This window comes from Coregonus clupeaformis, chromosome 17, assembly GCF_020615455.1.
Source record: "Coregonus clupeaformis isolate EN_2021a chromosome 17, ASM2061545v1, whole genome shotgun sequence".
NCBI classification, from domain to species: domain Eukaryota; kingdom Metazoa; phylum Chordata; class Actinopteri; order Salmoniformes; family Salmonidae; genus Coregonus; species Coregonus clupeaformis.
Genome location: NC_059208.1, coordinates 70,456,081 through 70,468,835, shown reverse-complemented (window position 1 = coordinate 70,468,835; position 12,755 = coordinate 70,456,081). Strand labels below are relative to the sequence as shown.

Here is a 12,755-nt window from a genome sequence, read left to right as displayed (position 1 = left end):
TTATCTTGAGGTGTTTTGTACCGATTTCTATTCAATACGCCATCTTGTTTACGCGTGCCCCCCCCCCCTCTATTTTGGTTCTTGGTAAAATATTTAACTTCAACATTTTGCGTAGACAGCTTACATGTATATTTTCTCTAATTATCTTTGTTGGGAAACAGCAAAGTGTGACAAGGCTTCCTACCTCTAAACACAAAGTAGATGGTTTATAATTAAGGCTTGGTTGTGGTGTGCTGTGTGTACATGCCTCATGAAGTGATTAAAGTTTCCTGTGGTCTAAGTATGTGACCTGGGAGTGCCCCGACAGGATGGGGCTAAATGACCCCAAAGCCCCAAACATCCATTTGGCACTTTTCACATTACAGGGATAGAATCTGGAACAGTGGCTGCAAAAATACACACAAAACTTGTATGATGCAACAAGCAGCTGCGATAGAGCTTCGGAACATTGAGAACACTTTCTCTTAAAGTTAGATCTCACACAGAGCATTTCCTGCAGACACATGTCACTCTGAAGTAGCTGCACTTTATTTCCTGCAATTATACAGTAAGCTCCTCCGTGATGAATATTGTCATGTTGATATGGATTGCTTTCTACTCCTGTGGCTTTTCACTGTGCTTAGGCAGGCATCTATTGCTTACACACTACTGCTCTTTATATTGCCATGGGAGCCCGAGAGCAACAAGCTGGGATTACATGCCCTCTTTCATGCCATGTTCTCTTTCTTTCTGTTCACAATTTGATTTGCCCGATGACAGTAACGTTAGCCTCCGCTGATTCTCAATAGCTTTAGTCACAGTCTGCATCATGTACATTATCAGCAGGTGGCTCTTTCCATGTACTCCATCACAGTCTTAGTGTTGATTTAGCTGCTTTGCAACCACAGATTCTCTGCTTCTTTGACAATTACAAGATTGATATGTCACTTCACCTTGCCAGCAGATCCCAGAACAACAAGCTTGTTATCATGCAGAGACAACACTGGGTGTTAATGATAATTTCTTCCAAAACCACAACGCCCTTTTTATTGCTGCTCCCTGCTGTAAACAATATAACATGTTTTATAGAGCATACAGTAGCTCTTATCTCCCCAAATCTCTTTTACAGCACAGCACAGCACAGTACAGCAGGCTCAGTCTAAATGTACTAAATCCAATAAATAAAAAGAACTCTCCTGTTCATAAAGTGCTTAGAGTGGCAAGACTCAGGCTTGATTTAATGCTGTCAAATGGAGCTGTCTATAGCTCTTATTATTTTCTTTATGCCAGGGCGGCAGGTAGCCTAGTGGTTAAGAGTGTACGGTACAGTAACCAAGAGGTTGCTGGTCTGAATCCCTGAGCCAACTATGAGGAAACAACTGTCTATGTTCCCTTGAGCAAGGCACTTAACCCTCCTTTAAGTCGCTCTGGATAAGAGCGTCTGCTAAAGCGCTGAAATTCAAATGTACAATTAAGTTAGATTTTTAGAAGAAGCTATGACTATTGCGTTTTGAGTATTACAGTTGAGTTTTGAGTATTACAGTTCAGTTTTCAGTAACAGCCATGCGTTGCCCAGTGATGCAGAAGTCCAAAACGAGCTAAATGCCTTTTATGCTTGCTTCGAGGAATATAACACTGTGCCTTACATGGAAGCCCATGTTTTTCCGGATGACTGTGTGATCTCGCTCTCTGTGGCCGATGTGAGCAAAACGTTTAAACAGGTTAAAGGGGATTTTCACCCTGGGGGAATCTGGGCTTGTTTTCATCATGTCTGAGGCATTTCTAGGACAGTGAGATGTGCCCAGGAGGAAGGCAGGTCAGGTCTTCGTGTGCTGAATGATACACCCTATGATGGCTTCTGGTGTATTGATGGGGGGGAGGGGGGCAAGATCTAAAAATGAATGTAGTCCTGCTTTGTGGCATTTTGCGAAGGCTCTATGTCAGGGTTCTTCAATTCCGGTCCTGGAGGGCCGAAACACTTCTGTTTTTTATTTCTACCTGGTAGTTAATTGCACTCACTTGGTGTCCCAGGTCTGAATTAGCCCCTGATTAGAAGGAGAGGATGAAAAACAGAGGTGTTTCGGCCCTCCAGGACCGGAATTGAAGAACTCTGCTCTATGTTATACTGATCGCACTATACGTTTTTGTGGGTGTAGATATGGTTGTCCTTTTTCGATAGAGCCATTGGACGTCTTTCAGCGATGTTCCTATAGGTGGAGTCATTGCTAAATATACAAGCACACCATTTTTTCCAGTCTCTGAAATATTACAACTTGTGTTGGGCGTTGCTTCGTGCTCTGGCCCCCATCCCAGAATGCCTCAAGATAAACTAACCCTATAACACAAACACAAACCATACAGAGCCTCCAACTACACAACTACACTGTTGACAGACACACACACAAAGGAGCAGAGAGGGGCTCCCCCTATGTTCTCACACAAAGAAGAGGCAGAGGAGGAACAATGGCGGATTGAAGACAGCGGTGCAGAATGCCTCAAGATAAAAACGTAATATTCAATATCTGTAAATCTGACTAAATATTAGCACTTCATTCCACAATAACCTTCAATCTGGATAAAAACACAAAACAAATGTATAAGGCTCGAGAAATGTATTGACCAATATTGCCAACGCAGTCAACACCAAATCATGCCGGCGAGTAAGCATGGAGAACCAATCCCCAAAAGAAAACGAGACTCCTCGACTGACACAGACGATTTATGCTTTTCACCACCTGGAACGGTAAGTGTAGAAACCAACTTGCTAAAGTCGATAAATGATAAACTGGGCATACTTGAACTAGTCAGTAAAGATATAGAGGAGTTGAAGTCCTCGAGATGAGTGACGAAAAAGCCGCAACAATGGAGAAACAAACAAACAAGCTAAAAGGTACAGTCAATACTATTGAAACGGATGCGAAAGAACTGAAAAAAGAGAACATGTTTCTGAGAGAAGCCTTACTTGAAATACAGACTAGATCAATGCGAGAAAATCTGGTACTTACCGGTATTAAAGAGAATGAGGGTGAAGATCCAGAGAGTGTGGTGAAATAATTCCTTGTTAAAGCGCTACAGATCCCAGGCGATACTGTCAACAAAATCTAACTCAAACATGTACATCGTTTCGGACAGAGAGGACAGCAATACGAGTGCCCAATTGGTGCCAAATTTGCTTTCTTTAAATGTAAAATAATGGTTCAAAGCCTGGGCAAAAGACTCGCTGGCACGAAAATAGGAATTAATTGATCAGTTCCCGAAGGAAATTGCTCTTCTATACCCAATATTCAAAGTGAATAGACTAAAAGAGAAATGTGTAGCTCTAGTAGTCGAGAAACTGTACATTGATGACCAACTGTTCCGAGACACCCAGACTACTCCATGGCTATTTTAAATAATACAAAGTTCCCATAGAGGAGTAAAATAATGGAACACCCAATACTATCCATGGTAGGGATTTTAATAAAAAACAGTCCTTATCTGTTTTATAGGCCTACTGCAAGTAGCCTATACATAGCCAAGACAGAAAGATAAACGTGGTCAGAGACCCACTAAAGCAGCACCGCCCCCTCAAGAGTCTGAGCCTGCCTGGCATGGTTGGTCCAACAAAGCCAAAGCCCCCGGATGGGTGAGCATAACATACAAGGAATTTCTCAAAGCTGCTAATGAGAACCTTGACAACCTTGTACCTAGCCGGTGGGAATTCCGGTGGAGTACCCCCACCCAGGTAGTGGCAGTGCTGGCAACACTAGCCGCAGGAACCCAGAGGGAGGGGGTCACACTAGGACAATCAGAGACGAGGCAAATTATTGTGGCCCTGGTGGCACAAAATAATCAAGAGGTCTGACTGCTCAGAGATGCTTGAGAAAATGGTCACAACGGGGGACCAGCGTGTGTGTGTTTCAGGAAGGGGGGTGTATTGGTTAATCAAATCTCCCCATTCTTGCTCAATTTTGCATGCCTTCTCAAACAGCTACAACTGAATGTGCATTCGCACATCAAGTCTTCTCTTGAGTTGGGCTCGGGGATGGAACAACTGTTGAACATCTGAGCTTGTGGTTGTTTGTGGGGGAAGGGTGGGGAGAGTGTGTGTATGTATTCCACATCTATTGCTATAGGATAATTATGTTAAGGACAGTATAGGGTTAATAACAATAATTGTTTGCCAAAAAATATGATTTTGTAATGCCAGTCCTGGTTATGGGTTGCAATCCTTCGTATGAAGTGCCTACAGTATTACGCATATTATTCGTTAATTGTGGAAATAAATTAAGATATGCAAGATTTAGTTCAATATATTTTTGAAATAACTGTATACAATACAATCAAGGTGAGGGCGTTGGAAAAGCTTTTGGCTGTTCATCTGCTTCTGTTCTGTAGGGGGCACTATGTGCTTTTTTTAAAGGATGGGTCCCACCTTAAAGGCCCTAGGATCCAGGTGGACAGGGGTGTTCTGCCAGTCACTGGGATGCTTTTCCAACAGTCTTGAAGGAGTTCCCACATATGCTGTGCACTTGTTGGCTGCTTTTCCTTCACTCTTTCGTCCGACTCATCCAAAACCATCTCAATTGGGTTGAGGTCGGGGCAGCACTCCATCGCTCTCCTACTTGGTAAAATAGCCTTTACACAGCCTGGTGGTGTGTTGGGTCATTGTCCCACTAAAACAAATGATAGTCCCACTAAGCCCAAACCAGATGGGATGGCGTATCGCTGCACAATGCTCACTAAGAGTAGTGCCATGCAGGAACAAACAAGTCTCTTTCTCTCTGAGTCTCTGGAGTTGGATTTTAAGTTCTCCAGTAGAGTGCGGAGACTCGCAACAAGCGCATTCCAAGAGGACTGAGAATACAGAAGGAGCCTACAATAGGGAGAAATGACAAAGCTTTCGTTCAGAAATGGGGTGAAATCCTCAACAAATGTTCTATAGATTTAATGATATTATTCATTGAACATGTGTCGAAGAAAGTAAAAGAGGTTGAAGTGAAGATCAGTGAACATGAGGTTATAATGAAGGAGATTCTAGGCCCAAACTTCACAGCCATAGACGATTCAATCAACCAGTCCATTGGGAAATACAGAGACTTCCTACAAGCAACAAAGATCAAGAACTATCAGCGAGACACAGAGGACTACCAGCTCCACCAGGTCTACGCAGGAAGGACCAAGGACGGGGCACCGAGAGGCCGACGGGGGACACACCACTGACCGGGGACGCAGATACGCAGCAGCTGGAGGACATGGAAATGCTCTTTCTCTCTGAGTCTCTGGAGTTGGATTTTAAGTTCTCCAGTAGCGTGCGGAGACTCGCAACAAGCGCATTCCAGAGACTCAGAGAGAAAGAGCATTAGTGCCCCCTGTCAACTATGCCTCTGCCTATCCCTGTTCTCTCCTCTCTGCACAGGCTACACAAACGCACCACACCGCGTGGCTGCTGCCTCTCTAACCTGGTGGTCCCTGCACGCACCACCCACGTGGAGTTCCAGGTCGCAGGCAGCCTCTGGAACTGCCGTTCTGCTGCCAACAAAGCTGACTTCATCCCAGCCTATGCCAACCTCCAGTCCTCGACTTCCTGGCGCTGACGGAAACATGGATCACCACTGAAAACACTGCTACTCCTACTGCTCTCCCTCGTCTGACCATGTGTTCTCGCATACCCCGAGAGCATCTGGTCAGAGGGGTGGTGGTACAGGAATCCTCATCTCTCCCAAGTGGACATTCTCAATTTTTCCCCTAACCCATCTGTCTATCTCCTCATTTGAATTCCATGCTGTCACAGTCACTAGCCCATTTAAGCTTAATATCCTTGTCATCTATCGCCCTCCAGGTTCCCTTGGAGAGTTCATCAATGAGCTTGACGCCTTGATAAGTTCCTTCCCCTGAGGATGGCTCACCCTCACAGTTTTGGGGGATTTCAACCTCCCATGTCCACATTTGACTCATTTCTCTCTGCCTCCTTCCTTTCCACTCCTCTCCTCTTTTGACCTCACCCTCTCACCGTCCCCCCTACTCACAAGGCAGGCAATACGCTTGACCTCATCTTCACTAGATGCTGCTCCTCTACTAATCTCACTGCAACTCCCCCCATGTCTCCGACCACTACTTTGTTTCCTTTTCTCTCTCACTCCTCCTCCCACACTACTCACTCTGCCCCCTACACAGATGGTAATGCGCCGTCGCAACCTTCGCTCTCTCTCTCCCACTACTCTCTCCCTCTTCCATCCTATCATCTCTTCCCTCTGCTCAACTCCTTCTCCCCTCCAATCTCCTGATTCTGCCTCCTCAACCCTCCTCTCCTCCCTTTCTGCATCCTTTGACTCTCTGTGTCCCCTATCCTCCCGGCCGGCTCGGGTCCTCCCCATCCAGCTCCGTGGGCTTGATGACTCATTGCGAAGCTCACAGAACAGAGCTCCGGGCAGCGGAGCGGAAATGGAAGAAAACTAAACTCCCTGCCGACCTGGCATCTTTTCACTCCCTCCCTCTCTACATTTTCTTCATCTGTTTCTGCTGCTAAGGCCACCTTCTACCACTCTAAATTCCAAGCATCTGCCTCTAACCCTAGGAAGCTCTTTGCCACATTTTCCTCCCTCCTGAATCCCCCCCTCCTCTCTCTCTGTGGATGACTTCACAACCACTTTGAAAAGAAGGTTGACGACATCCGATCCTCGTTTGTTAAGTCTAATGACACTGCTGGTCCTGCTCACACTGCCCTACCCTATGCTTTGACTTCTTTCTCCCTCTCTCTCCAGATAAAATCCTGCGACTTGTGACTGCAGGCCGCCCAACAACCTGCCCGCTTGACCCCATCCCCTCCTCCCTTCTCCAGACCATCTCCGGTGACCTTCTCCCTACCTCACCCGCTGATCAACTCATCCTTGACCGCTGGCCATGTCCCTTCCGTCTTCAAGAGAGCGAGAGTTGCTCCCTTCTCAAAAAAACCAACACTCAACCCCACTGATGTCAACAACTACAGACCAGTATCCCTTCTTTCTTTTCTTTCCAAAACTATTGAGCGTGCCGTCTTTAGCCAACTCTCTTGCTATCTCTCTCAGAATGACCTTCTTGATCCAAACCAATCAGGTTTCAGGACTGGTCATTCAACTGAGACTGCTCTTCTCTGTGTCACGGAGAGCTCTCCCGACTGCTAAAGCTAACTCTCTCTCCTCTGCTCTTGTCCTTCTAGACCTGTCTGCTGCCTTTGATACTGTGAACCATCAGATCCTCCTCTCCACCCTCTCCCGAGCTGGGCATCTCCGGCGCGGCTCACTCCTGGATTGCGTCCTACCTGACCGGTCGCTCCTACCAAGTGGCGTGGCGGGAAGCTGTCTCCGCACCACGTGCTCTCACCACTGGTGTCCAGGGCCTCGGTTCTAGGCCCTCTCCTTTTCTCCCTATACACCAAGTCACTTGGCTCTGTCATATCCTCACATGGCCTTTCCCATCATTGCTACGCTGACGATACACAACAATCTTCTCCTTTCCCCCTTCTGATAACCAGGTGGCGAACGCATCTCTGCATGTCTGGCAGACATATCAGTATGGATGACGGATCACCACCTCAAGCTGAACCCTGGCAAGACGGAGCTGCTCTTCCTCCCGGGGAAGGACTGCCCGCTCCATGATCTCGCCATCACGGTTGACAACTCCGCTTTGTCCTCCTCCCAGAGTGCGAAGAGCCTAGGCGTGACCCTGGACAACACCCTGTCGTTCTCCGCCAACATCAAGGCGGTGACCCGCTCCTGCAGGTTCATGCTCTACAACATTCGGAGAGTGCGACCCTGCCTTACACAGGAAGCGCGCAGGTCCTGGTCCAGGCACTTGTCATCTCCCGTCTGGGACTACTGCAACTCGCTGTTGGCTGGGCCTCCCTGCCTGTGCCATTAAACCCCTACAACTCATCCAGAATGCCGAGCCCGTCTGGTGTTCAACCTTCCCAAGTTCTCTCCGTCACCCTCCTCCGCACACTCCACTGGCTTCCAGTTGAAGCTCGCATCCGCTACAAGACCATGGTGCTTGCCTATGGAGCAGTGAGGGGAACGGCACTCTGTACCTTCAGGCTCTGATCAGTCCCTACACCCAAACGAGGGCATTGCGTTCATCCACCTCTGGCCTGTTGGTTCCCTTCCTCTGCGGAAGCATAGCTCCCGCCTCAGCCCAGTCAAAACTGTTCGCTGCTCTGGCACCCCAATGGTGGAACAAGCTCCCTCACGACGCCAGGACAGCGGAGTCACTCACCACCTTCCGGAGACATTTGAAACCCCACCTCTTTAAGGAATACCTGGGATAGGATAAAGTATTCCCCCCCAAATTGTAAAGTGGTAATCCCACTGGCTATAGGGTGAACGCACCAATTTGTGAGTCGCTCTGGCTAAGAGCGTCTGCTAAATGACGTTAATGTGCCCTTGAGCAAGGCACTTAACCCTAATTGCTCCTGTAAGTCGCTCTGGATAAGAGCGTCTGCTAAATGACTAAAATGTAAATGTAAAAATGTAAATACAGAAGGAGCCTACAATAGGGAGAAACGACAAAGCTTTCGTTCAGAAATGGGGTGTCATCCTCAACAAATGTTCTATAGATTTAATGATATTATTCATTGAACATGTGTCGAAGAAAGTAAAAGAGGTTGAAGTGAAGATCAGTGAACATGAGGTTATATTGAAGGAGATTCTAGGCCCAAACTTCACAGCCATAGACGATTCAATCAACCAGTCCATTGGGAAATACAGAGACTTCCTACAAGCAACAAAGATCAATAAATATCCGCGAGACACAGAGGACTACCAGCTCAACCAGGTCTACGCATGGGAAGGCCCAAGGACGTTGTGGAAATGAATCACTATACTTTATTAAAAATCAAAGTTCTTACAGAGTTTTTGTTGAATCAAGATTTACTTTATTGAATTTCAATAAAAGGAAGCTGGTCTGCAGAGTAGCCCCTCCTCTCCCTCTCTCTCTCCATCTTATATAGTGCCCTCCACACACCCTAGCTTTAAAATCCCTCTCTCTTCAGTTTCCCGCTCTTTTATTGCTCCGCCGACTCCCTTTGTCTGTGGTGGCGGCTAAATTCGACTTTCATTCAGTTCAGAATCACATAGTACTACAATCAATCACTCCCCTGTCTTGCAAAAATACTCATGTTTAGTTTAGACTCTGTTCAACCCCGGCTCTCCCGGCTTAACCGAAGACCGATTCTTGGACATGACAGGTCCCTAAATCTCAACCCCACCCCATCATGCTGTAATCAATCAAGAAGATAGAAGGAGAGACAAAGGTCTAGCCCAAACTCCATTCAACCCTGGTGCCGCTCCCTTCACTGTGTTTGAAGAGAGAAACAAAAGGCCACAAGCTAGTTTCAGTCTCTGATGAGATAAGACAGCCATGGATTTAAGTAAGAGCGAGCAATTTGACCCTAGGTCAGATTGCCTCTTTACCCCCACACACACAGTGAAATGACCCAATTAAATTCCTGGCCCAGTAACACAAAATTTTAACTCTATGTTCGCGATTAACTCAGTTTTATCTCATAGTCCATTAAAAAATACACATCAGGAGCACAGAGAGGCCGACGTAGGGACGCACCACTGACCGGGGGACGCAAATACGCAGCAGCTGGAGGACATGGAAACGCAGACACAGAGGCATCCACTGAGAGCGAATTCCCTACAGACAGCGACTCCAGCTACCATCGCACACAGACTTATTTTTTAGCCCGAAAGCAGTACAACAATAAGGCTCCACAAAAGAAAAGAAACGATGTAGGAGAGGCATGTGGTCAAAGAGGGGTCAGGAACACAGGCCATGGACATGGAGCTACAGCAGGACGCGGTAATTAACCTCTCCAAAAAAGAGCTTACTAACGCATAAGTCTCAGTCTTATCTAAGGGCCTCTCTTTTGTACCTACATGCACAGACAAACCATTGGATACAAAAGTAGATCTGTTTAAATTATTTCGCAAGATTAAACTTAAGCATGTGTTTTCTCAAAACACTGTTTCTGGCCTAGAAACCCAACAAAGAACTGGTACCCATTTTAAGCCCAAAAGCAAATGCTGTCCTATAGTTAACAACTGCTCGATTAATACCTATTGTAGGTTAGTCGAACAAGAAGCCATGTCAGTATAGACGAGAAAAACAAACCACATAAAGAAGAACCTCACTAGGACAGAAGAACAGGCACTTAATGAACTAATGAAAGATTCATCTTTGGTTATCAAACCTGCAGACAAGGGGGGTGCTGTGGTCGTTATAGACTATGAAAAATACAAATTAGAGATTCAGATACAACTCAGTAATGAACGTTTCTATAGAAAACTGAGTGTTGATCCCACACAGGTGTTCCAAAGGGATATATGCTCTAATCTGGAGCAAGCCCTATTAAACAACCTTATCTCAAAACCTGAATATGAATACCTTTGCCACAAATGTGCCATAAGTCTATGCCTGTACATTTTGCCGAAATTACACAAACCTAAAACACAACAAGGCAATTATCCAGGCAGACCCGTGGTTGCAGGAATAGGGTTCAATGCTAGAGCCATTGTCAAACTTCGTAGACTCTTTTATTAAATCTCATGTGCAAGCATTGCCATCATACTGTATGTGAAAGACTCTATAGACTTCATAAACAAGATCTCACCAATAACGGGATTAACAGAAGACTGTATTTTGGTCACACTAGATGTTGAGAGTCTATATACCAGCATTCCCCATACGGGGGGCTGGCAGCCCTAGCTCACTATTTGAGAGACCGAGATACTAACAAATACCCACCAACAAATTTTATTCTAGAGCTGGCTGAATATGTTTTGACGTATAACTATTTCAGTTTTGATGATGAATACTACCTCCAAACGAATGGAACATCAATGGGCTCCACATTCGCTCTGAGCTATGCTACCTACCCTTTATGTGGGTCTTTTTGAAGAACGTTTTGTTAAAAATTAAAACGAAAATCCATTTTTGAATAAAGTCCTGAAGTGGTATCGATATATTGACAACATTTTTTGCATATGGGATGGAATGGGAGAAGAGCTGTCAGACTTTATGGCGTTACTCAATGACATTGACCCCAATCTCAAATTCACTATTGAATGTGACACTAAACGTGTTCATTACCTCAATATGTGGATTGAGAAATCAAATGGAAACCTGTTTATAACTCTGTATAGAAAAGAAACGGACTGAAATACTCTATTACAAAGGGACAGCTTGTGGTTTTACAGACGTGTTTAATACGTTTTCTGTACACACTGTATTAGAATATTTATGAAATGCACATTGTTATATTTGGTAGCACTTTCCTTCGACTCCAACCCAATTCGATGCGTGAAACGGATGTGGGTGGGGCTATGTCTACATAAGGGTGCTAATAAAAAAAAATCACAAATGCTCTGACGAAGGCCTTGAGGCCGATATGTAAAGCTTATTAAAGAGCAGTGATAGTATCAAGAGCAGTGTGCGGGTTTCTTCTTTTTGCTCATCCAATAGAACGTTAACAAAAATAGATCACAGCTTGCTACCATGGAAAGGAAAATACCTGTCTATTTGTGGAAATAATCTATTTGGTTATGGCCCTGCCTACACCTAACAACTTGTTTTTAAAATGATATGAGCAAAACAAAATCCATTTTTTTGGAACGGCAAGCCAGACAAAATTAAACGGGCCTATTTATATAATGAATATGTATTCGGAGGGCAGAAATGATTAAATATTAAAGCATTAGAGCTCTCACTAAAGGTTTCAGTCATACAAAAACTATACTTAAATCCGAACTGGTTCTCTAGCAGATTAGTAAGAATGGACTTTTTCCCTTTATTAGATATATCCTCATCAATCTACACACAATACCCATAATGACAAAGCAAAAATAGGTTTTTAGAAATGTTTGCAAATGTATTACAAATAAAAAACGGAAATATCACATTTACATAAGTATTCAGACCCTTTAATCAGTACTTTGTTGAAGCACCTTTGGCAGCGATTACAGCCTCGAGGCTTCTTGTGTATGACACGACAAACTTATCAAACCTGTATTTGGGGAGTTTCTCCCATTCTTCTCTGCAGATCCTCTCAAGCTCTGTCAAGTTGGTTGGGGAGTGTCACGGTTTCGGCCGAGGCTGCTCCTCCTCCTGGTTCGGGCAGGCTTCGGCGGTCGTCGTCCCCGGAGTACTAGCTGCCACCGATCTATGTTTCATGTTCGTTTGGTTTTGTCTTGATGTTGTACACCTGTGTCTTGTTAGTCCTCATTAGTGTCCTATTTAGTTCTCGTTGTGTGTGTTTGTCTTTGTGTGTGATTGCTCTTCTGTTTCGTGTTGGAGCTACGTACTTCCCTCCAGTGTTTTGGAGAGGTTTTTCGCACATGTTAGTGCGCTGTTTGTTTGACGCCTGTGTGCGCCGTTATTTCGCCTTCGGGCTTATTGTGCTTATTTTCTGTGTGAATATTGCACTAAAGTCTTTTGGACTGAGCTTCTGCGTCCTGCGCTTGATTCATGCACCACACCCACCTTCAGCACCCCTTGACAGGGAGCGGTCTCACAATAGCTATTTTCAAGGTCTCTCCAGAGATGTTCAATCGGGTTCAAGACTGAGCTCTGATTGGGCCGCTCAAGACATTCAGAGACTGTCCCAAAGCCACTCCTGCGTTCTCTTTGCTGTGTGCTTAGGGTTGTTGCCAGCGTGTTAAGGTGAACCTTCGCCCCAGTCTGAGGTCCGAGCGCTCTGGAGCAGGTTTTCATCAAGGATCTCTCTGTACTTTGACTCCGTTCATCTTTCCCTCGATCTG

At 45.4% G+C, this 12,755-nt stretch overlaps 1 protein-coding gene across 1 annotated transcript in view; it reads left to right on the top strand.

The window, feature by feature from the left end:
* The first annotated feature begins 4,983 nt into the window (after positions 1 to 4,983).
* Positions 4,984 to 12,755, top strand: part of LOC121542922 (beta-2-glycoprotein 1-like) — an 18,791-nt gene continuing 11,019 nt past the window's right edge. The window contains exon 1 of the mRNA XM_045226599.1: positions 4,984 to 5,158. Coding sequence (XP_045082534.1) covers positions 4,984 to 5,158 — 175 coding nt within the window. The remainder of the gene's footprint in view (positions 5,159 to 12,755) is intronic.